Source organism: Vigna unguiculata, chromosome 3 (genome assembly GCF_037176805.1).
Source record: "Vigna unguiculata cultivar grain cowpea cultivar isolate G323 ecotype 2 chromosome 3, ASM3717680v1, whole genome shotgun sequence".
Classification (NCBI taxonomy): domain Eukaryota; kingdom Viridiplantae; phylum Streptophyta; class Magnoliopsida; order Fabales; family Fabaceae; genus Vigna; species Vigna unguiculata.
The window spans coordinates 59,249,648-59,274,146 of NC_140794.1; the positions used below are offsets into that span (position 1 = coordinate 59,249,648).

The window sequence follows — 24,499 nt, forward strand, 5'->3', positions numbered from 1 at the left end:
AAAAGGGCAGAACTAGTAGCAGTGAAGTTGGGCACAACAGGAGACCCCAAAATCTGGTCGCGAACATGGGAATATTCATCAGAAAGACCATGTAATGCCAATAACATAAAGAACTTTGACCGTTGCTCAAGTTCTTCAGCTGGAGTGGAGGCCAGAGGCAATAACTCATTAAACTCATGCAGAAGGGCATGAATTTTGCCCAAATATTCAGCCATGGGTCCAGGACTCTGCGGAGCAACAACTTTGAAAAGATCCTGACAAACACCATAAAGACGCTGAGTGTCATTGGTGTATAACAACTTGGCCTGTGCCCAAACGTCTGAACATGTTTCATATGAACGAAACATTTGTTTCAGCGAAGAGTTAATGGTGGACTTAATGACGATGCATAATTGGGCATCAATTTTCGTCCAGCGGGAAACTTCATCTGCAGCAACTATAGTTACACTCTGGGTGAGATGATCTTCATATCCTTGACTCTTGAGCCAAAGTTTGATATCGGATGCCCATGTCGCGTAATTTGTGCCATCCAACTTGTCAATGGATAAATGCACATTGACGTAGTTGGTATAAACAGAGGGTTCAGACAGCGGAGTGCTTGAAGATGACACACTCGAATTGGCAGCGGAAGAAGCCATAGAGGGAGAAACCCTAAAAATTCAAGGTGCTCCGATTGAAACAACAACCACAGATTTAGAAAGAGCTCAAGAAGGCGATTCAGGCGAAGTTGATCGGCGCAGAAAACGACCGGCGACGCGCCGTCACGCGCGGCAGAGAGGTGGCGACTGCCGGAGCTTGCGGCAGCGCATGGAGGCGCGTGAGAGCTCCGATGGCGGCGGTCGTTGGAGTCGCCTGGCCGAGACGAACAAAACCGTCTGGTCGTCGGTCGAAACTGTAGCTCCGGCGACGGCGGCAGCGGAGGCGACGATGACGACGACAGAAGCGGCGGCAATGAGCGGCGGCGAGACGGTGGCTGTAGTAAACTAACCTAAGCTCTAGATACCATGTAAAATAAGATGAAATAGGGTTTTGGGATTAATCTCCCTTGTGTAAACCCTACACAAAGGACAGTTTATTTATATTGATAATGGGCCAAATCCCAGAAATACATAATGGGCTGAGCCCAACTATTAAACACAATATTATATCATCTAACAAATTTAAATCAATTGCATTCTAACAAAAAGTTATCCTCCACTGCCAAAGGAGCTTAGGGGCACACAATATTTGGAATGACAGTAAAAGCCAATAATTTGTGCAGAACAAAGTCATCGCTTGAAATGAATAAACTGATCATAAAATTCTCACACAAGTCTTTGATTATTGTTGCAACTAGCAACAATTCATAGATTTACATGTTGTATGAGGATATCGTTTTGGTTAATAATAAAATCACCTCAATGTAAGCAACAAAAATGAGATAGCTGAATCTTTACGAAAATAAAGGAAGAAACAAGCTTAAAATTATCCTACATTACATCCTTCCCAGCCATGTCCAGCTGTGCCATAACATGCCTGAAATGCACATAGGGTTGATAGTCAAAAAGATTTAGGAACATGTAGGATTCATAATTCGAATAGAAAACTACCAACCATAAATTCCATCAAGCCCTTTTGGCAAAATTATCAGCATCGTCATTGTCATCCCTATAATCTCCAAAATCCTCATCTCCATTGCTGCTTGCTTTGCTATCAAATTGACCACCGCCTAACCCTCCACTTCCATCAGCAAAGCTGGTTCCAGTACTTGCACCGCTACCATCCACAGCACTTCCATCATATCCACTACTGCCAAAACCACCAGAGCTTTCATGATTTCCTATTCCACCAGCATCACCAAAATTCCCACTGTAGCTGCCACCAGCACCACTAGTTCCAAAATTGTCAGCAGCAGGATAGTTATTCCCAGAGCCACTGTCCCCAAAATTGCCACCTGATGCATAGCCACCGGCACCACCACCATAACCACCACCAGCATTTCCACCATAGCTACCACCACCATAACCACCTCCAGCATTTCCACCATAGCCACCACCACCTCCATAACCACCAGCAACATTTCCACCATAGCCGCCGCCACCACCATATGCACCTCCATAGCCACCACCACCACCAGCGCCATATCCACCACCATATCCACCGCCATAGCCACCACCTCGCGGTCTTTCATTAGCATAATTTACCCTAATCTGGCGACCATGAAGGTCCTGAAAATGATATATAGAAACGATGTGGCATTAGGTAACAAACGATATCTTGTTAACCATAAAAAAATGCATCATTGAATCGACGAAATGGTTAACAAAATACAAAAAATATAAAACCACAAACTGATAAGCATCGCCAGGAAAGTATTACATTCACATATATTACAGACATGTTATTGAAAGCTCATCCTGATAAAAATACAAGTAGGTAAACCTGTTCTAGCGCCTGAAACTTAAATGGAAAACCAATAAATCTTGTAATTGCATAAAGGCCTATCAAGCAGAAGGAAAACTAATAACAGCCTGGATAGCGGCTTCCCATCCTAAAGATGTTCTAATGATTAACCAAAATAGCCTGCTGTCATTCAAAAATAACAAAAAGGAGCCATAACAACGAAGTACATGGGAAGCATAATTCTCAATCCCAAATTGAGGAAGAGAGCAGTCAATCCAGAAAATAGACAAAAGAACAAGGGATAAAACTTAAGAGAGAGAGAGAGAGAGAAAGACAGTAAGATGGTATATATGCTTCAGAGACATTAAAAAACAGCACACAGGAAAGAAGCAAAGGTCACAGTCCGCGGCAAACAGCGACAGGTTCACCAGAAAATAGTTACATATGTTGGGAATGACTGAAACCTGTCAGAGTTGGCCAAAAATGCTAGAAACAATGTAAGCGATGTGTGGGCATGTGTAAGAAAGAAAAGGAGTGGCGGCTACTTCAAAACAGAGTGCATTCCAGTGACTGAGAAAATGGGGTTGAAGTTCTGAATTAAAGGTGTGTGTGTGTGTGTGTGTGTGTTGAGGGGGGGCGGGTTGAGGGGGAATCCAAAACTGAACAGCCCAAACAACAATCACCTGGTCAACATAGATTTTTTCCCAACTCACTCAATTGTGCACCACTACAGCCAGATGTGTACTATTACAGCAGCAATAGCCACTGGTGAGCTATTATTGACAACAATGCTTACTTGTAAGAACAAAGAAGAGTAAACTAGTGAGGGCACAGTGAAATGATCCCAGAGAGCATCAGTGATAACAGTCCTCATAGATATCACCCAAACGTATGCTAAATAGGGCCATTATCTTCGCTTAAAACAACATTTAATAAAACAAAGATTAGAATATGGGACCGCATCACCTGATGTGGCTGTGACAACCTTGAGTCCTAAAGACCCCATCATTAGGCCACATCATGGTGACCATGATCACAACTTCAAAACGTGCCAGGCATAAAGAAAGTCTGAGTAAACAAAAATCAGCATTTCACACACAACATGCACACTCCCACGAATTGCACGGGTCACTTGTGCAGCTTCAGCCCGTGATCATTTTGCAACAAACCATTACAAACCACGCTACTCAAAATATTGTAACAGCATGAACAAGTAGGCTGTGTTACCTGACCATCCAAGGCCTGGATAGCACTCGATGCCTCCTCAACAGACGTGTATGTAATAAATCCAAACCCCCTGGATCTACCAGTTTCACGATCCATAATTATCCTTGCTACAAAGAGCATACATTCAAGAGAAATTTTTACTGAGTAAAAAAATTATTTACATAAAGGCTGTCAACGAGATTTCATCAACTCCTCCCAACAGAATAATTATTACAGAAAAAAAAAACTAAAGAAAGCATAGAACCCAACTATTTACCATCAACAACTTCACCATATTTTGAAAAAGCTTCCCTCAAGCTTTGCTCATCAGTGGAAAACGAAACACCTGCAACAGACAGAGACAAGCGATGGTTGCATATACATAAATCATCACTTCAACCAAACACAGAAGAACAAACATAAAACGCATTAAACCAAAAGGTACACACCTCCTATAAACAGCTTGGAGCTAGGAGCGGAAGAGAAACCGCGTATGGCCTGGAATAAGGAAGGGGACGACCGCAACTCTGAAGTAACCTGTCTGCTAGCTGTCTGTCTTAACAAATTCCCAAGTCTACCAAAGAAAGCCATTGCTGTAAAGGAAGCGATAAACGTCAACCACTCTCGGTACAACATCTAACTCAAAAACACAAATTGAAAAAACTACTAAAAAACTGAAGCATCAGAAAATCCAACCGTGAAAAAAACTAGAGGAAATAAAAGTGAACTACACGAAAACTTAAATCATTTCTTAGTTTTAATACCAAACTAGAAGATAAATCCCAAAAGACAGCCAACAAAACTAATTTTAAAACAAGTTCAACCATCAAACTTTCTGATCTCAAGAGGAGATCAAACGATTACCGCTGAAAGCATGTTCGCCATCGAAAACGGAAAGGAAAAACACGTACTATACCATCCCAAACTATATATTGATCAACACTAAAAATTAAACAAATAAACTGATTATGAAGGATAAAAGAGAACCAGCAAAATGAAAGAAAAAACGAAGAGAACCGTGGTTAAAGAAGAAAATTGCATAATCGTATACTACCTGTGTTCACTTCTGAGAGCTTTTCTAAAACCCTAGCGTGATATCAATAGATATATGAGAAAGGGAAATGGGTTTAAGTAGAGCTCATCAAGACTCTGCTTTTCTACTGGCTTCTTAAGTAAACGGACCTAAGCCCATTTTTCGCTGGCCATTTTAGAAAATCAAATTTCCCTAAATCGATAAAGGTTAAATTATTACATTACGTAGAGAAATTTTAAGTAGATTTTTTTTTCAATTATATTCTTATTTTTGGAAAATTTGTTATAGGTGATTTTCATTAGTAATATATTAATCGCGTTAGCGTTAATTATGTGTGTTATATGTTAGTACGTGATTTTTTATTTTTTAAATATATAAAAAAAATTGTCACGTGTCAAACTAACGTTGTGTCAGGTGACGGAGACAGTATGATCTAGCAGGAGTAGTGTTATGTGTCACGATTGAATGTGATAAGTTTCAATGTTTTGGACCCAATTTTTTTAAAACTAAATCAATTTCATCTTTAAACCAAATTTAATTTTTATATAAATTTAACAATGGTATTTTTATTATAATAGATATTTTTAACAAAATTAAGTTTTTTAATTATATATTTTGTACCGAACATTATTTTAATTTTGTTTTAAATATTTATATATTTGTAATTTATAGATAAATGTTAGAGTTGTTTTAAAAATAACAACTTTATAAATTCAAATATAAAATTTTAAAGAAATTTAAAAAAAATATTTATTTAAAATTTTACAATTAAATTAATAAAATTGTTTTTAAACCAACTCTAACATTTGTCTATAAATTATATAAATTTTTTATATATAAATATTTGAAGGGTTAAATATGTTTTTGGTCCCTCACGTTTTAGTAAAATTTGGAATTGGTTCCTCTTTGAAATTTTTGACCAATTTAGTCTTTCATCTTTAGAAATGTATGGATTTAGTCATTTTAACCAGATTTTGTTAAATTCATCTAACATTTCAAGCGCATTTCACAGTAGTATTTGAATTGTTTACCTCGTTTGACCCATTTTCGTTTAAATGCTAAGTTAAATATTATTATAAAACGCGTTTGAAACTTCAAATTAACTTAACAAAATTTGATTAAAATGACTAAATCCGCGTATTTTTAAATATGAAGGACTAAATTGGTCAAAATTTTTAATGAGAGACTGATTCCATATTTCACTGAAACTTGAGGGACCAAAAACATATTTAACCCATATTTGAAACAATATTTAAATAAAGTTCAATACAAAATAAAAACTTAATCTGGTTAAAAATATCATTGTAACATTTATATAAAGCTTAAATTTTGTCTAAATTTAAATAGATGTGAAATTACTTTAATTTTAAAAAAATTGGAACCAAATTAAGACAAAATTTCAAATACATGGACTAAAGTGAAAATTTTCACATTCAATAATGACACATGGCATTGCCATTACCACATCACACTGCCTCTGTCAAGTGGGACATCGTCAACTTTACACGTGTCAATTTCTTTTTTAATTATAAAAAATAAAATTTAAATTTTTTAAAAAATAAATAGAAAAAAATACATGTGCTGATACGTAACACATAATTAACTCTGTTAGTATATTACTGACGGACATGACCTAACTCCAACAAACTTTCCAAAATAGAAATCTAATTGAGACAAAAAAAAAAGAATGAGACCTATTTGATATTGTATTCCTTAAATCCATAAATTTATAAGATTATATCTTTAGCAAATTTAATTTTTGTGAAATGACCATTTGATCATTCACATATTAAAAAAATAATGGTCACGACAAACATTCAACTTTAAAATGTTTAACTTGCCCCACAAATGCATCACAATTTGCACACTTCATCACACATGTTCTTGTACTCATAACAACTTTCTAGTACTACTTAAAAGATACAAAGGAATTAACACCATAGTTTATTATAGAAAAATATTAAAAAATTTGGGTTTGGGATTCAGTTACGTATGAAAAAAGTATTAGCACCTCAAAACATTCGTCCTAAAACGGTTCCCTTTAATTAAGTTTGTAAAATAAAAAGTAATTTTTAAGATATATGTTTTCCCAAAACAAAACAATTCATATATAAAATAATATAGACAAAAAAAAATATTTGGATCCGATAAAGATTGATCTCACTCATATTATTCCTATTCAAAATGGAAACTAAGGGTACTCATCCATATGAGACAACTTATCAACCTCCCTCATTTGATATTTTACTATAAATTTAGTATTTTATTTATATATTCAACAATCATAATTGAAGTAATTGTAAGAGATATCACAAAGTAAGAAATGATAAAGTGACCTAGTGGTTAGAAGGAAGGAAAGAGAGGATGGTAGTGGTTAGAAGGAACGAAAGAGAGGATGGAAGAGATTGTCGTTAAAAAAATTAACAACTAACAATTGCCATTAAAAAAATCACAAAGTACACAAAAAAATTCATGATAGGTCTTCAAATTACATATAAAAGTTGATTAAAAATCATAAACTCCAAAAAAAAAAAAACTACAAAATGAAAGAGAAATTTACTCTCCTATGATGTTTTCTCTTCACCATAAATCCAACTAATGGAGCATACCGAGTAAACTACAACCATGAAAGTGTGTACAAACACTAATACGAATTTTAAATGTACAACAAGACAATACGAATGCAATGAATATCCTATACTGCTATTGAATTTCATAAGGATAATTTTTAAAATTTAAAATTTAAAATTTAAGGAGATGCATATGGAAATTACGGGGATGCAGAAAGAAATGGCTTTTTGGTGATGTTTCGGCCCGGCCCATGAGAGAAGTGAATCCAGCCAGCAAACCACAGTACTTCCCAGTCACCAGTTTCGATCTGAGTCAGTGTGACTGTCTTTCTTTCTTTCTCCTTTTCAAATCTTGCAATGGCACAAACCCAAACCCAGAGACCCTGTTCAAGCATCATCGATTCTCTGGGTGAAGAAATTGTGAGAATCATCGCACCCGTTTCAATATGCATGTTCTTGGTCGTAATATTGGTGTCAATTCTGAACACGGATTCTTCTCTCTTCGACGCATCGATGAGCATGGTCACCATGGCCTACACCGAGACAACCTCGGACTCCACCTGGGACAAATTCCTTGGTGCCCTTTTGAACTCTCTGGCTTTCGTCGTCCTCGTCACTTTCGCAACCTTCATCCTGGTTCTCCTCTTCTACTTCCGATGCACCAGGTTCTTAAAACTCTACATGGCTTTCTCCACTTTCATCGTGCTGGGGTTCCTCGGCGGTGAAGTCTCGCTGTTCTTGATCCAACAGTTTAGCACCCCCATTGATTGCATTACGTTTTTCCTCTTGCTGTGTAATTTCGCCGTTGTGGGTGTTTTGACTGTGTTTATGTCAAAAATGGCGATTTTTGTGACGCAGGGGTATTTGGTTGTTATTGGAATATTGATTGCTTATTCGTTTACTATGTTGCCTGAGTGGACAACCTGGGCCTTGCTTGTTGCTATGGCGCTGTACGATGTTGCTGCAGTTTTGTTACCAATAGGGCCGTTGAGGCTTTTGGTGGAGCTTGCAATATCAAGGGATGAGGAAATTCCCGCATTGGTTTATGAGGCTAGACCTGTGAACCATGGTAATTTGAGTCCTAGGGATCTTGTGCAGAGGAGGCGGTTATGGAGAGAAAGGAGGGTTGAGAATTCAAATATCCAAAGTGATTCGAACTCAGCGTTGGGCCATGGCCCCAGTGTTGAATTCCGCACTGATTCTGACGGAAGCCCCAGCAATAACTCAAACATGGTTAGGGAGAATGCCTCTAGAAATGCAAATCTGACAGCTAATAGTTCTGGTGGCTCTTATGGTTGCATAAATTTGGTGAATGCAGAAGAGGAACCAGTGCGCGTTCATGAGACTGATTCAGACCTTTCTGCGCCCTTGATTGATCGTGGAATGAATGTCCAGCACGGTAGGGGGGAAGATGCTGTACCAAGCGAGAATTTAATGCTAGAAGGAATTGGATTGGGTTCTTCTGGTTCAATCAAGTTAGGGCTGGGAGATTTTATCTTCTACAGTGTTTTGGTTGGCAGGGCGGCAATGTATGATTTTATGACGGTGTATGCATGTTATCTTGCTATCATTGCGGGTCTTGGCATAACTTTGATCCTTTTGGCTTTATATCAGAAGGCTTTGCCTGCTCTTCCTGTGTCAATAGCACTGGGTGTGTTGTTTTATTTCTTGACCAGGCTCTTACTTGAAGTATTTGTAGTACAATGTTCCTTAAATCTCCTGTTGTTCTAAGGTTAGAAATCATATTGTTTGGTTTGGTACTTGTGTACCGAACTTATGACACGACCACGAATATTGTTAGTTAAAATCTTGGCTTTATGCCCCATCTTTAGTTGTAAGGTTTTCAGGAAATGTATATTTACTTTATAGCAATTTTCTTTTGATGCCTTCTTATTTAGCTCTCTAAGGATGTCCTGTGTATCTTATGGCGAAGGGAAATGCAGATGTGGGGATCTAACCACCCACCATTACCATTGTGCCACTCAAAGATCAGGTGAGAGATATCAGTTGTGCTTATAGCGTGGACTTTGGATTCCTTTTTTTATTAAACTGTTTGTTGATGTTGTTCTATAATTTTATTTTGTGGTTGGTGCTTAGAAAAGGCCTTGCTTATTGCAGATTTAGAATCTGTGACTGCAAACATTCCATTCCTGATATGGAAAGTAGAAGAGGTGCCAGTTGTTTATATTATGCTTTAGCTATTGAATTCATATTAGTGTAGAAGAAGTCCAAAAGCATGTCATTGTTTGTCCAGCTAATTGTGAAGCGTAGCATTCAATCACTCTATTGAAACACTTAAATCCAAATTTTTTCTTTAAAACTATAGATAACTGTAAGTTTGTAGATGATATGAATTCACTTTCAATAAAATAAAATAAAATCAATGGAAAGCACCGAGCCAAATAGAGTGATTGAATTGTTATGCAATGTAACTAATTTAGAAAACAAGAAATTTTACATGTCAGACAGAGCCAAATAAAAGGAGGTAGGAAACCTTTGACTTGTAACTATTTCCTTATCTGAAATGAAAAAGCATGTGATATTTTTTAATATTTGGTTCTATCAACATGAATAGCAGATTTGGTTAATTGAACCTAGTTTTGAAAGTTTAACATAAAGGAACTTATATGTGATCCAGCAAAGACTGGTACAAACTAGAACAATGAGGATAAGTAACTCTGAAGTTATGTGGTATTGATAGGAATCTACCTTCTAAGTGGGATAGGGCTTTTTAGACATATATCATCGAAGGCCTTAATTTTTTCCATCAGGGGAGAGTTAGCTAGAGCATAAAGGAGTGTTGTGTGCTTCTGTTATATTGGGATTGCTCACTTCATTCTGTGTCGGATTACCTATTCTTCTTCTTTATATGTTATTTCCTTTGTTTTCTGCAGTACCTGATATTCAGTAAAAAAATCCAAATTCGTCTGATTAACAGGTTCTTATGGAGTTTAAGTGTATTTATAAGAGCCTAGTTGGTATTTACTTATTCAATTGTTATTTTGAAAGAGATGGAGGATTGGAGTGTGAGGTTCTGGTTATCATTTTCTTTCATCTGTATAGGGAAATACTTTATGATTTAGATTTAAAGAGAACAAATTCCGGTTGGGTACGTTGAGGCTTGGAAAGGCGAAAGGATTATAGAGTAACATGTGTCACAAAATTTTCAGTGCTACAGTTACTTAAGCTTTATGGGCCTTAGCTTTATGAAAAATAAAAAACAGAGGGGAAAGGGTTAGTATGTACCTAGTTAGTGAATTACAAAATTTTTAAGGAATTAATGTACATTAAATTTGAATTTCTTTTATTTTAAATTATTTATTTGAAAATAATTTGCTTTGATAAAATAATGTTAAATTATTAAATAGTTTAATATTATTATAATTACTGTAAATGTAAATTTATTTTAATTTAAATTTTAATATTAAAGGATATTTAATAACTCAAAAATATAAATTGGTTAGTTTTTAATTCATGTTATGTTTAATTCAAAAATGTTGATTTTTTTGGTTAAAATTTGCACCATTTTTTTCGTGAATATTTTTCTCTATTGTCATTTAGGTTAATTACTTTATCTTATATCAATCAGGATTGTTTTTTCATCAGCCTTAATTGAGGTCATTTTGGCTAATTTTGTCAGTGTTGACTAAAAATGTTTTCAATTAACTTTTATCAAATTAATCATAGTTTGATTCAAAGTTTCTTCATTTAACTTGGAAAAAAAAGTTATGACAACTTTGAACAAAAGATTAACATTGATGACATTAATAGAAAACTAATATTTATAAATATCAATTAAAAAAATTCATGAAAGGCATTAACATTTTATTTGACATTAAACAAATAGTCTTGTCGAAATAAAACTTACTAATGTACGGAGAAATGATTAGGACCGGGTTTGTCTCTTTCTGCACTTCATCAAATTCTTATTCCACCTTTCATTCTTTCTCAAATGATGTTTTTATGGAAAACATTGTTTATATTATGGAAAGTTTATTTTAGAATAAATGGGAAGTAGAGGGAGATTAGATTAGGACTCTTATCAAGTGGGTGATGAAATTTTCTATAATTTCTTTAACCAATACCCAAACGTTTTTCTAAAAAATAAATGAATAGGTTGGATAGTCTAAAATTGGCAATAATTTTAAAAGATAATAGAGTAAAGTATAACTTTTTCTTGTTTTAACTATAGTATTCTATTAGTTTCATATCCTATATTAAAATATAACGAAGTTAAGTACATAAATTTTTTCCGTTAAACTTCTGTAGTTTCCATTAAAATAAATGTTACTATAAAAAATCTTTTACAGTTCCATTTTCAAAGAGATCCAGTTCATTGTCTTATTTTTATTTTCTTACTCTAATGACTAAAAATATGTTCTGCCATATTGAAATTTGAATTACATACTTCTCTTTTAACAAATGAAAATACATGCCAAATCTATATTATACTTTAAATCATAAATTATTTGTCTAAATTTGCTTACACATTTGTCACTCCCAAATGTTCGGTTTTCCTATAGCACCTCTCACAAACAATGCTGGTGTTAGGTGATACGGACTAAAAAAAAAGTAATCATCATTAAATTAACATATTTATTAAATATTAATTACCAAAAGTGGGGAGCTTTTTACGGTAAAAAATTCCAATATACACGTTCATTAATTTTTTTTAGGCTTAAATACCTTTTTAGTCCTCATTTTCGTAGTGTTTGTTGCGGATGATCTTCATTTTGACAAAGTGTTTAAAATGGTCATCATTTTTACATAATGTTTAAAATGATCCTCATTTTCGCAATTTGTGTTTTATTTGGTCCTTTTATGTAATGTCGTTTAAATCATTAACGAAGCATTGTACAGGTGGTACGATTTGTATTAGAGTGTGTTACGTGTATTGTACAAGTGTGGTAATTAGATATTTGGGGATAAATAAGTGAGCTAGGGTTTTGGTAAAGAATGTTTGGGCAGTTGGTGAGTTTTGACAATCTTGTTCCTCCATTCCCTTGGTGTTGTTGCAATCTTCTTCTTCCTGTAATCCCATTATATAGATATGTTACGGTCCCAATCTTCGTGCACTGTTAGTAGTTCAACGAGAAATGGATTAATCCCGAGTTGTATCTGCGAAAAGATGACAGCTTCGAGGATGGCAAGAACTCAAAAGAATATTGGTAGAAAATTTTGGGTACAATCTGTTTTTATTTTGTGTTAATAATAAATTGGTTTTAATTTTTGGTTTATTGATTTACAGAGTGGTGGTTCCAATAATGTGGGCTACAATTTTTTCTAATGGTGGTGTTGATGTAAAGGATGTCATCACATTATCATGACACAAATGAGACAAATTAATGATTTGGAGAAATCATTGAAGGTTGCTGGGAAGAGGCTGTAATTAGTATTAGGGTTCACTTGTGTTGTTATTGTATTATTCGTACTGTTATTGTGTGTAATCTTTTAAAGTCCAATCTATTTTGTACTATTGTTAAATGAAGAAATTAATTAGTTTTATTATGCTGATATTAGTCCCAACATGTTCAAAATGACATCTTAATCTGAGCATTGAAGTAACTGATATTGATCTAAGCTTGGGAAAAATTAAATTTATCTAAGTCTGAATTTATCTAAGTCTGGAAGAAGTTAAATTTATAACGTTAATTAATCCTCATCAAAATGCACTACATCAATGTTTGCCAAAAGTGAAATTGAACGAAGTTTAACTAAAGTCAAAATGCAGTACATCAATAATGAATTCTACATCAGAAATTCCAAAAAATAACTAAGATGTTTGTAGCTGCTATCATAGCCTCCTCCTAATTTGTAATTTCATCATAAATTGTTGAAATGGTTCTTCTGGTGTTGGTAGTGGTGCTGCTTGACTCTCCACTTCATTCCATGGTGGTTGAGTTGTTTGAGTTTCAGCAGTTGGTGCATTCTCAGCAGTTTGAGCAGTTGGTGCATTCTCAGTAGTTTGAGCAGTTGGTGCATTCTCAGCAGTTTAGGCATGTGGTGCAGTCTCAGCAAGTAATTTAGAAACCATGCAGAACATCACAACAATCGAAAGACAAATAAACCCAAGATAGAATTATGAAAACCCTAATCCACGAGCAAACACGACCCAGAAAACCCTAAACCCACTTACCTCGTTGATGATTAATTGGAAAATTGAAATGAAGAGCGCAACTGCAATCCAATGATGAAATGACAAGTATTAGTTGATTCCTATGCAAATCCGAGCGTTACAGACAAGGACCAAATAAAACATGAATTGCGAGAATGAGGACCATTTTAAACATTCGGTAAAAATGATAACCATTTTAAACATTGTAGCAAAATGAGGATCATATGCAACAAATACTACAAAAATGAGGACCAAAAATGTATTTAACATTTTATATAATTATTTATAAAAAAAAGGTTTATTGAATAGATGTTAAATTTACTTGCATACTTCGACCATATCATATTTTTCGTATTACATATACTTTTTGTCCGAATATGTTTTTTTTCCACTAAAATCATGAATTAAGAAAGAAATTTGAAGCAGTAAAAACTGTGACAACGAAAATTGGTATCATATAAGGAATAAGCCACCTCACATGCATGATCAATGGTCAAATGTCCAACATCACAGTTGGCATGTTGGGGTGTGCATGGCAACCAGAGTTCGTTAGTTGTTACTCGATAATGCATCCTCCTAAACTTGTGCAACACCATTCGTTTTATTTAACCTTTTATTTTTTTTTCTCCTTCCAATTCATCACTTTCTCTCTCCATCTTTCATCTTCTTCAATATAACTTTCTTCCCACCATTTTCTTGAAATACCAATAATTTGACTCTGTTAGTACTTTGAAGGAATTTTGGGACTGCTGAATTCTTGGGCATATCTTGCTTGATTTCAGCAGGGGCCTGATCGGCAGTCTCCTTTGGATCTTTCGAACACGCTGCCGTTTCATGTAATTTCTCGTTCTTTCTACACTTAATGAATTGAGGTTTTCTTGGAATGTATTTTTCTTTTGTAATTTTACTTTCTGCATGAAGATAGGGTTTAATTGTTTCACCCCCATGTCGATTCAATTTCAATCTTCCTGGGACGTTCGTATATACGATGATAAGGCGAACATTTTTGTTCTATTTTCATTTGGATGTTTTGCAGACAAAATGTCAGTTTTAATGTCTTAAAGAAAAGGTGATGAGAAATTAATAACCAAAGTGCACAACTTGAAGAGTTGGGAATTATTATTGGTCATTCCTGTTGTTTATCTCATTTGGCCTGGTTAAGGGAGTTATACGTTCTTCCACCTTCATGTGACTGCCAAAAATATTGCTTCTTTATGTTTTTCCACACAAAAACACTTGTTGATCATTATATTTTATGATGTGAATTTTCATTTTTGACTTTGGTTTTACAGCAACTGAACTTTCCACTGTAAAAAACCTGGACCTCGTTGACCGATGGAAACTGGAGGTGATAACAAAAATATAGGTAACGAGTGCATAATGATTAAACGCTCCCATTTATCTGTCATAACATCTGCAAATGAATCCTGACCAGGAAGTTCATCCCATGAACAAACAAACGTTGTTCCCACAAAAGTTGAATCACACGGTCCAACAAAATCTAGCGAAGATGTTGCAGGTGGGGTGATACAAATCCCTCCAGTGCAGGTGATGGAGCGTCCAGGTGAAACAAACACCTCTCCCGATTACACCTTTCCATCTCATGTCTTCTCCAAGAGCACTGCAAATTCCCAAGTGGAATGGAGCACTGCGTCTAATGAATCATTGTTTAGCATCTACATGGGAAACACGAGCTTCTCAAACGACTTAGGTTGTTTTAAATCCTGGGAGATGGACAAGCCTGGTGATGTCTGCGCGCATGATCAGCCTTATGCTTCACCCAATAACAACAATGTAGATGCCTCAACAAATAAATTCAATGCTATCAGCAAAAGAACTCATGAACTGCAGAACGAACTTAGTTCCAAAAATGCTGAAGCAAGAGCTGCTGAGACAATGAGGGAGGTCATAATGGAAAGTAGTAAAACCACAGAGAATGTCGGTAAAGGAGATGATAAGGCTTTCGAGCCTCAACGCCAATCAAATGACAGCACCAATTCCTATGCGTTTCAACAGTAAGCTTTGATAACTAACCAATGCTTAAATTGTTTTAAATTCAAATGCTGAAGAACAACTATCATGAATAATTTTGGTACCTGCATGCATTGTTATAAAAATATGAGTAAAAGGATGAATATTCATGAGACATGCATGTTTTTTTGCTCTTGAATTAACGTGAAGGCCGTCGAAAGGTCCAGAGAAGAGTGTTTCGTCCCTGAGTGCTGCAGAGAAACAAGAACAGGAGTCATCAAATACAGCTGATCAGGCCCCAAAACCAACCACAAATGCATCAAACGGGTGGAGTTGCTTTTCGTGCTGCGGTTTTTGACAGTAGAAATCAACACACCAGAGTTTTTTGTATTCTTACAGAGCCATTAACTATTCATGTCGTCTAATTAAGCTAGTATCATGGGTAATCTGAATAGCAGAATAGATCTAGCTAGTTAGCTTTAATTCTTATTTTACTTGTCTTGTTTATTTTGTATATCTTAGTTGGGAAATCAGGGACGAAACTTTGTATTAACTTTGTAAGATACTTTAGCCGACAAAGGAATAACAGAGGCAATTTATGTGGTATTATGTTGCAGCCTTGTCATTTGAAACCCCTCGTATTTTATTTTATGATAATTTTACACCACACAAAACAAAAAACTACATTTATTTAACACTACAAAATAACAATAGGTAAATGATAATACGAATTTATCTTTTTACTTTTAATCTTTACTTTCTAACATAATTTTTAGTATTGACCATGTATCATTATTTTCTTAAAATAATCAATAATTACGTCAGAAATTAAAAAAAATAGAAATCATATTATACATTTCCATAATAATATTTTAAACTTAAGTGTCAAATGCACGTCGGTTTAAATAGTCCATCAAAAGAATATTTTCAACCTTTTTTACTTTAGACAATAATACCATGAATTCCAAATAAATTTGTCACTTTATACTCATTGTTTTAATCTTTTAATTTTCTTAATTTTAATTATAATATCTTTTATGATTACATTATCCTTGAAAATAAGTTATCAAATAATTATATAGTTATCATTATATGATTTTTCTTCATTTTAATGGTAAGAAAGATTATGATAATTGAAAATTAAAATGAGAAAATCATATTTTGATACCTCAATCCAATAACAATAATATAATAATATGTATTAAAATTAAAATTAAAATTTAAAAATGTAAGACCCCATTTTTTTTATTCCAGCCCTAAAGTCGGTGGACCGCCCTTGTAAGTGGGCCTAAGGCCGGCCCAACATATAAGTCCTTAGGTCTGTCCTAAACCTAAGGTACCCTACCATTTTCAGAAAAGTTTGCCCTTGCCTTGAGCTGCAGCCGCCTTTCACTTCCGCTAGGGTTCCGTTCGACTGTCACATAAGCTAAAGGGGCTTCTACTCCATGTAAGTGTCTCTCCCAGCCGTACCGATTCCCTTTTCGCTATCTTGTTTCATATTTTCAGTTAAAAGCCTCTGTTGACTCAGTTTCCCTGGCTCTTTTTCGCTGTCCTGCCAGTTCTGCGAGCCATCCTTGGGTTGGTGCACTCCGAGGTCCCGTGTCGAAGCTCCGTTAGCCCTCTTCCAGATACGGGAAGTTAGGGTTCTAGTTTCGAGTCTTTTTTGGAATTGTTTATGCGTTATTTGTTGATTGTATGGTTGGATCTGTCGTTTGGATGTGTGAGAGTACTTTGCATGTGTTGTTTGGCCGGAGATCATGGCTGTTGCAGTGAAGAACAGTGGCGAGACCTGTTAATCTCGCCCAGGCGAGTCAGTCTCGCCTAAGCGAGATGAAACAGGGAGCTCGCCTAGGCGGCTCGCTCAACTTTTGAGCGAGCAGGCAACTCGCCCAGGCGAGAGGGATCTCGCTTAAGCGAGATCCCGCGTTGCCCATGCTCCTGCTCCTGTGCCCTCGCCTAGGCGAGGGGGAGGCTCGCCTGAGCGAGCATGTCTCGCCTGAGCGAGACCCCTCAGCCTGAGCGAGGTGCTGGGCGAGACAGTGTTGTGATTGGGATGTTTGATGGTTCCCGAGGGATCTATCTTGGTTGAGTATGATTGTGTGATGATGGATATGTATATAATAGCATATTTTGCATGTTTGGCATGAGTTATGAACGACGTATGACGGGTTGGGTATGATATTGACGTGTGAAATGAATGAGTGGGTTGGAATTAAAGGAATACGTGATTAATATGAGATGAGACCCTAGATTCATGGGGTGGTGATGGTCCGAGGTATGGATTCGAAACCTGACGCGTATGAGGAATTAATCTCAGGGGTTGGTATGGAAATGTAAATATGGTGTTAATATTTTCTTATTGTTGAATTATGAATGTTTGTCCGTGTCAGCGTGTAAATTCCTTGGGGTCTCTAGGTGAGACCTCCGGGGTCGCGCTTCAGTGGTCGGGACGTAATTCCATGGCCCCTGCTAGTGGGTGTTCATGGTGGTGCCCCATCTGTATAACTAGGTAAGGATTCAAGGTAAGGTTGCATCCTGACACTCCGAGGAGCCAGTTAGTCTCACTTAGAGCGGACTGACTCTTGTGGTGGGAGTAGCAGGAGGCCTGAAACTCATTAAGGGCTAACCTTGTGGTGGGAGAGATTTTGATTCATCGTAACACTAGTAACACATAGCTCAGGATCGAGCAGCTCAGGGTCGAGCAGAGGTATCTACCACAAGTGCAAGCATCCGCTGAATCCGACTGAGTTATACGTATCCGGATGAGTCAAGTCGAGTCGTAGTGTATTGAATGAAGAGTCATAACATGTTTGGTTGCTATGTGGATGAGATGATGAAAATATATTTGATTGTATGTTGAATATGTTGTTGGCTCTAGCTTACCCGTTTTGTTGCATGGTTGTGATTGTATGTGGCTGTTCTTTCTTGCGATGATCATCAACTTGGTTGATGGGAGCAGGTGGGCGAGGCTCTCGTGGTCAACCAGGGAATGACGACTCCGCTACTTAGCCATCTGGGTTAGATCTCGAATGTCTTTCTTTCATGTTTTCTTTAGGGCTATGGCCCCTGTATTCGTGGTTATTAGATTGTAAACTTTTAGTTAAACAACTATCCTACTTTTGTTGGCATCGTGGTGTGCCTAGTCTTGTAGGGGTGTTGAGAACCCCGGGACTGCGTTGTTATGCTGTTATCACGTGATGTTTCCTTTAATTTCGTTTAATAATTAAATGGGACGTTACAAAAAGCAAAATATACATTATTAAAATATTATTATAATGACTTGTTAGATAATTTTGATACTATCGCATGTGTGTCTATTTTTTTAGTCTAATAAAATATTTTTTAGTAGAAATAATAATGAAAAGAAAAAATTTGTGTAATTTGTTACTATTAAATAGGTTTTTATGATAAATAATTTTTAAAATTTTAAAAAATAATTACAAAAAGGATAAAATGGTAAAATAATTATTTTAATTTATAAAATGATTAAATTTAAATTAACAACTAGTTAAAAGATAAAAATGAAAATATTATTATTTTAATTTAAAATAATGTTACTTCAAGATAAAATTAGAAAAATATGTGACCAAATGAAATGAATATTTTTTATATATAAGTATAGATACATTTTTTAAATAAATATCTTCAATAATGTTTTTTATGAAAATAAGTATAAGTTATGAGATAAACTTTGTAAAATTATAAACAATAAGAATATCATAAATTTATAAATAAAAGTATATGCATGTATATAAGAAATTCAATTTGTCTTATTTTTAAAAACTAAATTCGATATCCAATCTAAACTACAATAAAATATTGATCCATTCTGTGAATATCCTTACAATTTAGAATCAAATTTAATAAAGCATTACATTTCTTAAAAATACAGTGACACCTACCATTTTAATCTGTTTTATATTTTCAGGTACAATTAGGGCGGAGATATATTTTACGGGGGTTTCTACTGCATCTTCAGAAATATGAAAATAAAAATATTAATTTCCCTTTTTAGAAGATTTGTAAAATATTTTTTCAATCATATTTTATTCCTGAAAAAGATAATTTTTATATTAATAAAGTTTGTATTCTTTTTTCTAACCTTATTAAAACTTGATTAAAATTTTATTTTTTAACCTTATTAATATAATTTATATTATAACCTTATTAAAACTTTAATTTTTTTTAAAATAGTATTAAAATTATCAAATTTAACCAGACATAACTTTTAGATAAGTTTAAAGTAAAATTCCAGTTAAAATATTAAAAAAAGATAGTTTCTGAAAAACTAGCAGCATAACTTCAAACAAATATATATATATATATATATATATATATATTATTATTACCGTTTGTTACACAGAAGAGAATATTAAATATATATATATATATATATATATATATATATTTTCTAGTGCGCGTTCCACGAGAAAAAAAAAAAAAAAACTAAGGGCGCGAGAGGTTTGCAAAAAGGAAGCGCGAAAAGCCCTCGAATTGAAAACGCCGCACACAAAATTGCGGTTTCCCGCCACACTCCCCACTATACAAAACCACTCTCTCTGGCTCTCAACCTTACTCTCACTCTAAATCTTCTCACTTCATTCCTTTCTCTTCTCCAAAACTTCCCTCCAATGGCCGCAAAATCAATCACACCCGACGCCGTTTCGATGCTCCTCGCTAACCCTTCACCAGATTCTTCGTCGGATCTTCCCGACATCGTTGTTCAAGTAGTTGATCTCAAGCCGAGCGGCAACAGATACATGTTTGTACTATCTAACCTACGCGTTTCGTTACTCTTCCCCTTTTTCTGTTCCGGATCTGTAATTTCCTGCAATTTTTTTTTCACTGTATGTATTTTATGTGGTAATCTAGGTTCACAGCCAGTGATGGAAAGAAGAAACTGAGGGCAATTCTTCCTTCGAATATGTATTCTGAGGTTCTCTCTGGGAACATTCAAAACCTAGGTCTTGTTCGAATTCTTGATTACACTCTCAACGACATTCCTAACAAATCTGAAAAGTAAGACCTAATTTCGTTGCAATTATCGCTTCGTATCTAGCTTTTGAAGATGATTCGAGGTATCTGATTTTTGGTGTGTGTATATTTTTTTGCAGGTACCTTATTGTAACGAAATGTGAGCCGGTAGCTCCCGCTCTGGAAAAGGAGATCAAGAGCGAGGAGCCTGGTATTCTTTTGAAACCCAAAGAAGAGGTTGGAGTAAAGAGTGAAGGTGCTGCTGGGATTGTTTTGAAGCAAAAGCAGGAAGTGGTGACAAAATCTGCTGCGCAGATTCTAAATGATCAACATAGAAAGTGAGCAGTATTCTTGTGTTCTTTTTTCATTTCAAATCGTTCTGAGATTTAAGGGTTTTTCATTTCATTTTTTTTTAAATTTTTTCTCTCCTTTATTTTAGTTCGGCTCCTGCTGCCCGCATGGCAATGACACGTAGGGTGCGTCCTCTCGTTTCGTTGAATCCTTATCAGGGTAATTGGACGATAAAGGTTAGCGTTACGAACAAAGGAAACATGCGAACCTATAAGAACGCTAGGGGTGAAGGTTGTGTATTCAACGTTGAATTGACGGACGAAGAAGTAAGAGTTGTTTTTTAATTTGTTTGGGAATTAGATTCTGTTTTTCTTGTTAAGGATATGTGTTGATGTTTTCCCCCTAATTTCAGGGTACTCAGATCCAGGCAACCATGTTTAACGATGCCGCGAGGAAATTTTACGACAAATTTGTTCTGGGAAAGGTTTACTATATTTCGAAGGGGACATTGAAAGTTGCCAACAAACAGTTCAAAACTGTTCAAAATGATTATGAAATGACGCTGAACGAGAATTCTGAGGTGGAAGAGGTGGCGGGTGAAGCAACTTTTGTCCCGGAAACAAAATTTAGCTTTGTCCAGATTGATCAGCTAGGTCCTTATGTCAACAAGTCTGAACTTGTGGGTAAGTATTGATTAGAACATGCGCTAATTGTTGTGGTTTAATCTTGTTCCATTATTGATTGTATCTGATGCAATTTCAGATGTCATTGGAGTTGTTAAGAACGTGTCTTCAACAATGAGCATTCGTAGGAAGAGTGACAATGAGAGCATTCCAAAGCGCGACATTACTATCGCTGATGAAACGTGAGTATTTACTACTTATCACCTGGAGTGTTTATCTCTTCAGCTATTAAAGAATTATTCCCGTGAAACTTTATATATAGGGAGGAGTTAAGAGTGTTCCTATGTTAAATGTGCATGCCTGACATTTCAGGAAGAAGACAGTAGTTGTGTCCTTGTGGAATGATCTTGCTACAAACACAGGACAAGATTTACTGGACATTGCTGATCAATCTCCAGTTGTTGCAATTAAGTCTCTCAGGGTTGGGGACTTCCAAGGTATGTTAAGGTTCAGGCTTAGATAAACATTATGTAGCACTTGTGCGAGAGGCTCATAATTTACCGTTCTTGAATATCTGTCTCAGGCGTTTCTTTGTCAACTATAAGCAGAAGTGTAATTCTGGTAAATCCAGACGTACCCGAAGCAAAGAAACTCAGAAGCTGGTATACCAATATTTGCTACGCTACTCTTGCATTGTTATGGTATTTTTATGATAGTCGTACTTATATGCCTGTTTTGGCTCACAGGTATGAATCTGAAGGCAAAGATGCTGCAATGGACTCTGTAGGTTCTGGTTCAAGTCCAACGTCTAATAATGGAACCAGATCAGTGTACTCTGATCGTGTTCCACTTGCTCACATAACCTCCAACCAATCATTGGGGGAGACGAAGGTATTTGGTTGCTAATTTTCTTGAATATTGGACATTGTTAAGACGGTTCCATCTGGTTGTTAGCATATACTACTGAAATTCTTGGAAGTTTGAAATGATTGTTATGTGAATCACTAATCTGATTGTAATCTCTTAATTTTACTTTGAGCAGCCTGCGTTTTTCAGCCTTAGAGGATATATAAGCTTCATAAAGCCTGACCAGGCAATGTGGTATCGTGCCTGTAAGACATGCAATAAGAAAGTTACTGAAAGCATTGGTTCTGGATATTGGTGCGAAGGATGCCAGAAAAGCGATGAACAGTGCAGTTTAAGGTAGTACACTGGTCATCTTTTTTGTTAAATTTTCTATCTGATGCATGCATTTGAAGTTTTCATTGTCCTTTTAGGTATATTATGGTTGCCAAGGTTTGCGATACAAGTGGCGAGGCTTTCGTCTCCGTCTTTAATGAGGAAGCTGAGAAGATAGTTAGATGCTCTGCTGATGATTTAGATGACCTTAAGTCGCAAGTAAGATGAGTTACTCCGTTAATTGTTGAAAGACGATGATAAAATGCTTTATTTAACGTTACATGGCTTGTTAATGTCAGGAAGGAGAAGATAATCCTTATAGTCTGAAATTGAAGCAAGCAACTTGGGTTCCGCATCTTTTCCGCGTTAGTGTTACCCAGAACGAGTATAATAACGAGAAGCGGCAAAGGATAACGGCTCGAGCGGTTGTTCCTGTTGACTTCGCTGCTGAGTCAAGGATGATGCTGGAAGAAATATCAAAGATGAGAGCTTAAGAGATGGATATGCAGATTTAGAGTTTGTAGATCTTTTTTAAACTCTTTGAGTAATGTTACTGGTTGTAATTATTAATTCCCTATGTTTATCATACATTTTGCCGACATCTGGAGATATTTTAGAAATTTTAGTCATCCACATTTTCATGATTTTCCATCATCACATTAGCGTCTCCTAAAAAGTTCTTCCTCGATTTACAATAGTTAATAATTTGCGCTCTGTTTTATTAGATTTTTCATTCAGTGTCGCTATAATAATTATTTTACTAATCTTACTGTTCAAAGATTGTATTTTAGTGCATGATCTTTATTTACAATTTTAAATAGATAAAAACAATTTCCCGTTTAAATAAAATTCTAGATTATGATTAAAAAACAATTCTTTATTTATTTACCAATACTCTTTTGATTTAGTTATTAATCATAATTATTTTAAAAAATATAGATAATGCTATATATATATTATTTTATTTTTAATTTTTTTTATAAGTTTGTTTTGTGACAGATTTGTTTTCAACTTGAAATTGTTTATTTACAATTTAAATATTTTATTTTATGAATTTGTTTTAAAATCTGGATTATTTTATGTATTTGCTATTTATCATCTGTTGTGGTCATTTGGAATTCAAGTTAATATTTAGTAAAAAAAAAAGGAGGCTTATAATTGTGCATCCAAACTATTTTTTTTCCTGAATTTATATAAATAAATGATTTGGAATACTTATTAGACCTTAACATGCAATATATTCATTTTTCTATGCTAATGTACTACAAACTATGTTTTTATCTTTGTGGTAAGAAATTTACAACAAATCATATTCAAATTAACTATAACCTTATTAAATATAGATTTCGTTAAATATAAACTTAGACTCGCCAACTTTCTTAATAAAATATCTTTTTTAAAAATAATTCACTAAACTACTTTAGTTCTAGAATTGCCATTCTTTTTGCTTTACTAATAATTGGCTAATTAATATTGACATTGATATCTTAAAAAGTAATAAATAGTTTACAAGAAAAAATATTAGGCATCTTTATTTATACATTTTATTATGTTTTTTTTTTCAGTATGTTTTATTTGTACAATAATATTGAAACGCTCCATTTCATTAAAGGTGGTACAAAATCAATACAAATAAAAATATCCCTTCCGTGTTCGTGTCTTCCTTGCCCCTTTGTTTTTCATAATACCGAGCCCCTCCCTCCCATTTTTGTTTGCATTATTTTCTTGCCTTCTCTCATCTTGCCTCTTTAGGTATCTCTTGTTTCCTTCTCTTTAATTGCTCATCGAATTCTACATCTTGTAGCATGAAAAAACAAATTTGAAGTAGGTAAAACAATTCACATCTATTTTCTATAGTTCTTTATTTGAACTCTCAGGTAAATTTTTGAGTTAGATAAACAGATTTGCATTCATATATTAACTGTGGGACGTCTAGATGTACAATTTTCAATTCTCAAAGATTTTAGTGTTCCTCTCCAAAAGTTCCATTACTCCCTTATATTACTCCCTTTTAGTGCAATCCCCAAACCCTACAATATGAGGACAATGAAAAAACTATTTGTATTCTTCTATCTCTTTATTTCCTTTCTAGGATAATTGTAACACCGCCTAATGCTTTCAGAATAATATAAAGATAAGCATTAAACTAATGGAA

The 24,499-nt window shown here is 35.0% G+C and overlaps 4 protein-coding genes across 10 annotated transcripts; 3 read left to right on the forward strand and 1 right to left on the reverse strand.

Moving 5' to 3' along the window:
• Nucleotides 1–1,271: 1,271 nt before the first annotated feature.
• On the reverse strand, nucleotides 1,272–4,783 carry LOC114178575 (uncharacterized). Of its 2 annotated transcripts, XM_028064570.2 has the most exons (6): nucleotides 4,643–4,783; nucleotides 4,038–4,181; nucleotides 3,866–3,934; nucleotides 3,610–3,716; nucleotides 1,594–2,207; nucleotides 1,272–1,515 (listed from the first exon to the last, which is right to left on the reverse strand). In XM_028064570.2, exons 2-5 carry the CDS (start codon nucleotides 4,177–4,179, stop codon nucleotides 1,605–1,607), a joined length of 921 nt encoding a protein of 306 aa, XP_027920371.2. In that variant the 5' UTR covers nucleotides 4,180–4,181; nucleotides 4,643–4,783; the 3' UTR covers nucleotides 1,272–1,515; nucleotides 1,594–1,604. The 2 variants fall into 2 exon arrangements, with proteins under 2 accessions (XP_027920371.2, XP_027920370.2); XM_028064569.2 differs by having other exon boundaries at nucleotides 1,272–2,207.
• A 2,720-nt stretch (nucleotides 4,784–7,503) lies between these two features.
• On the forward strand, nucleotides 7,504–9,063 carry PS2 (Presenilin-2). The gene has a single exon (XM_028060041.2). It carries the CDS (start codon nucleotides 7,549–7,551, stop codon nucleotides 8,920–8,922), a length of 1,374 nt encoding a protein of 457 aa, XP_027915842.2. The 5' UTR covers nucleotides 7,504–7,548; the 3' UTR covers nucleotides 8,923–9,063.
• A 4,905-nt stretch (nucleotides 9,064–13,968) lies between these two features.
• On the forward strand, nucleotides 13,969–15,883 carry LOC114179870 (uncharacterized). Of its 6 annotated transcripts, none has more exons than XM_085671755.1 (5): nucleotides 13,969–14,142; nucleotides 14,343–14,375; nucleotides 14,599–14,672; nucleotides 14,742–15,321; nucleotides 15,488–15,883. In XM_085671755.1, exons 3-5 carry the CDS (start codon nucleotides 14,642–14,644, stop codon nucleotides 15,633–15,635), a joined length of 759 nt encoding a protein of 252 aa, XP_085527881.1. In that variant the 5' UTR covers nucleotides 13,969–14,142; nucleotides 14,343–14,375; nucleotides 14,599–14,641; the 3' UTR covers nucleotides 15,636–15,883. The 6 variants fall into 6 exon arrangements, with proteins under 6 accessions (XP_085527881.1, XP_085527883.1, XP_027922154.2 ...); XM_085671757.1 differs by having other exon boundaries at nucleotides 14,599–14,654; XM_028066353.2 differs by lacking the exon at nucleotides 14,343–14,375.
• Nucleotides 15,884–19,767: 3,884 nt separating this feature from the next.
• On the forward strand, nucleotides 19,768–23,001 carry RPA70B (RPA70-kDa subunit B). Its single transcript, XM_028061096.2, has 12 exons — nucleotides 19,768–20,039; nucleotides 20,150–20,296; nucleotides 20,392–20,589; nucleotides 20,691–20,868; nucleotides 20,955–21,225; nucleotides 21,305–21,407; nucleotides 21,538–21,662; nucleotides 21,749–21,827; nucleotides 21,912–22,056; nucleotides 22,208–22,368; nucleotides 22,443–22,563; nucleotides 22,644–23,001. The coding sequence occupies exons 1-12, from the start codon at nucleotides 19,909–19,911 to the stop codon at nucleotides 22,836–22,838; spliced, it is 1,854 nt and encodes a 617-aa protein (XP_027916897.1). The 5' UTR covers nucleotides 19,768–19,908; the 3' UTR covers nucleotides 22,839–23,001.
• Nucleotides 23,002–24,499: the final 1,498 nt, after the last annotated feature.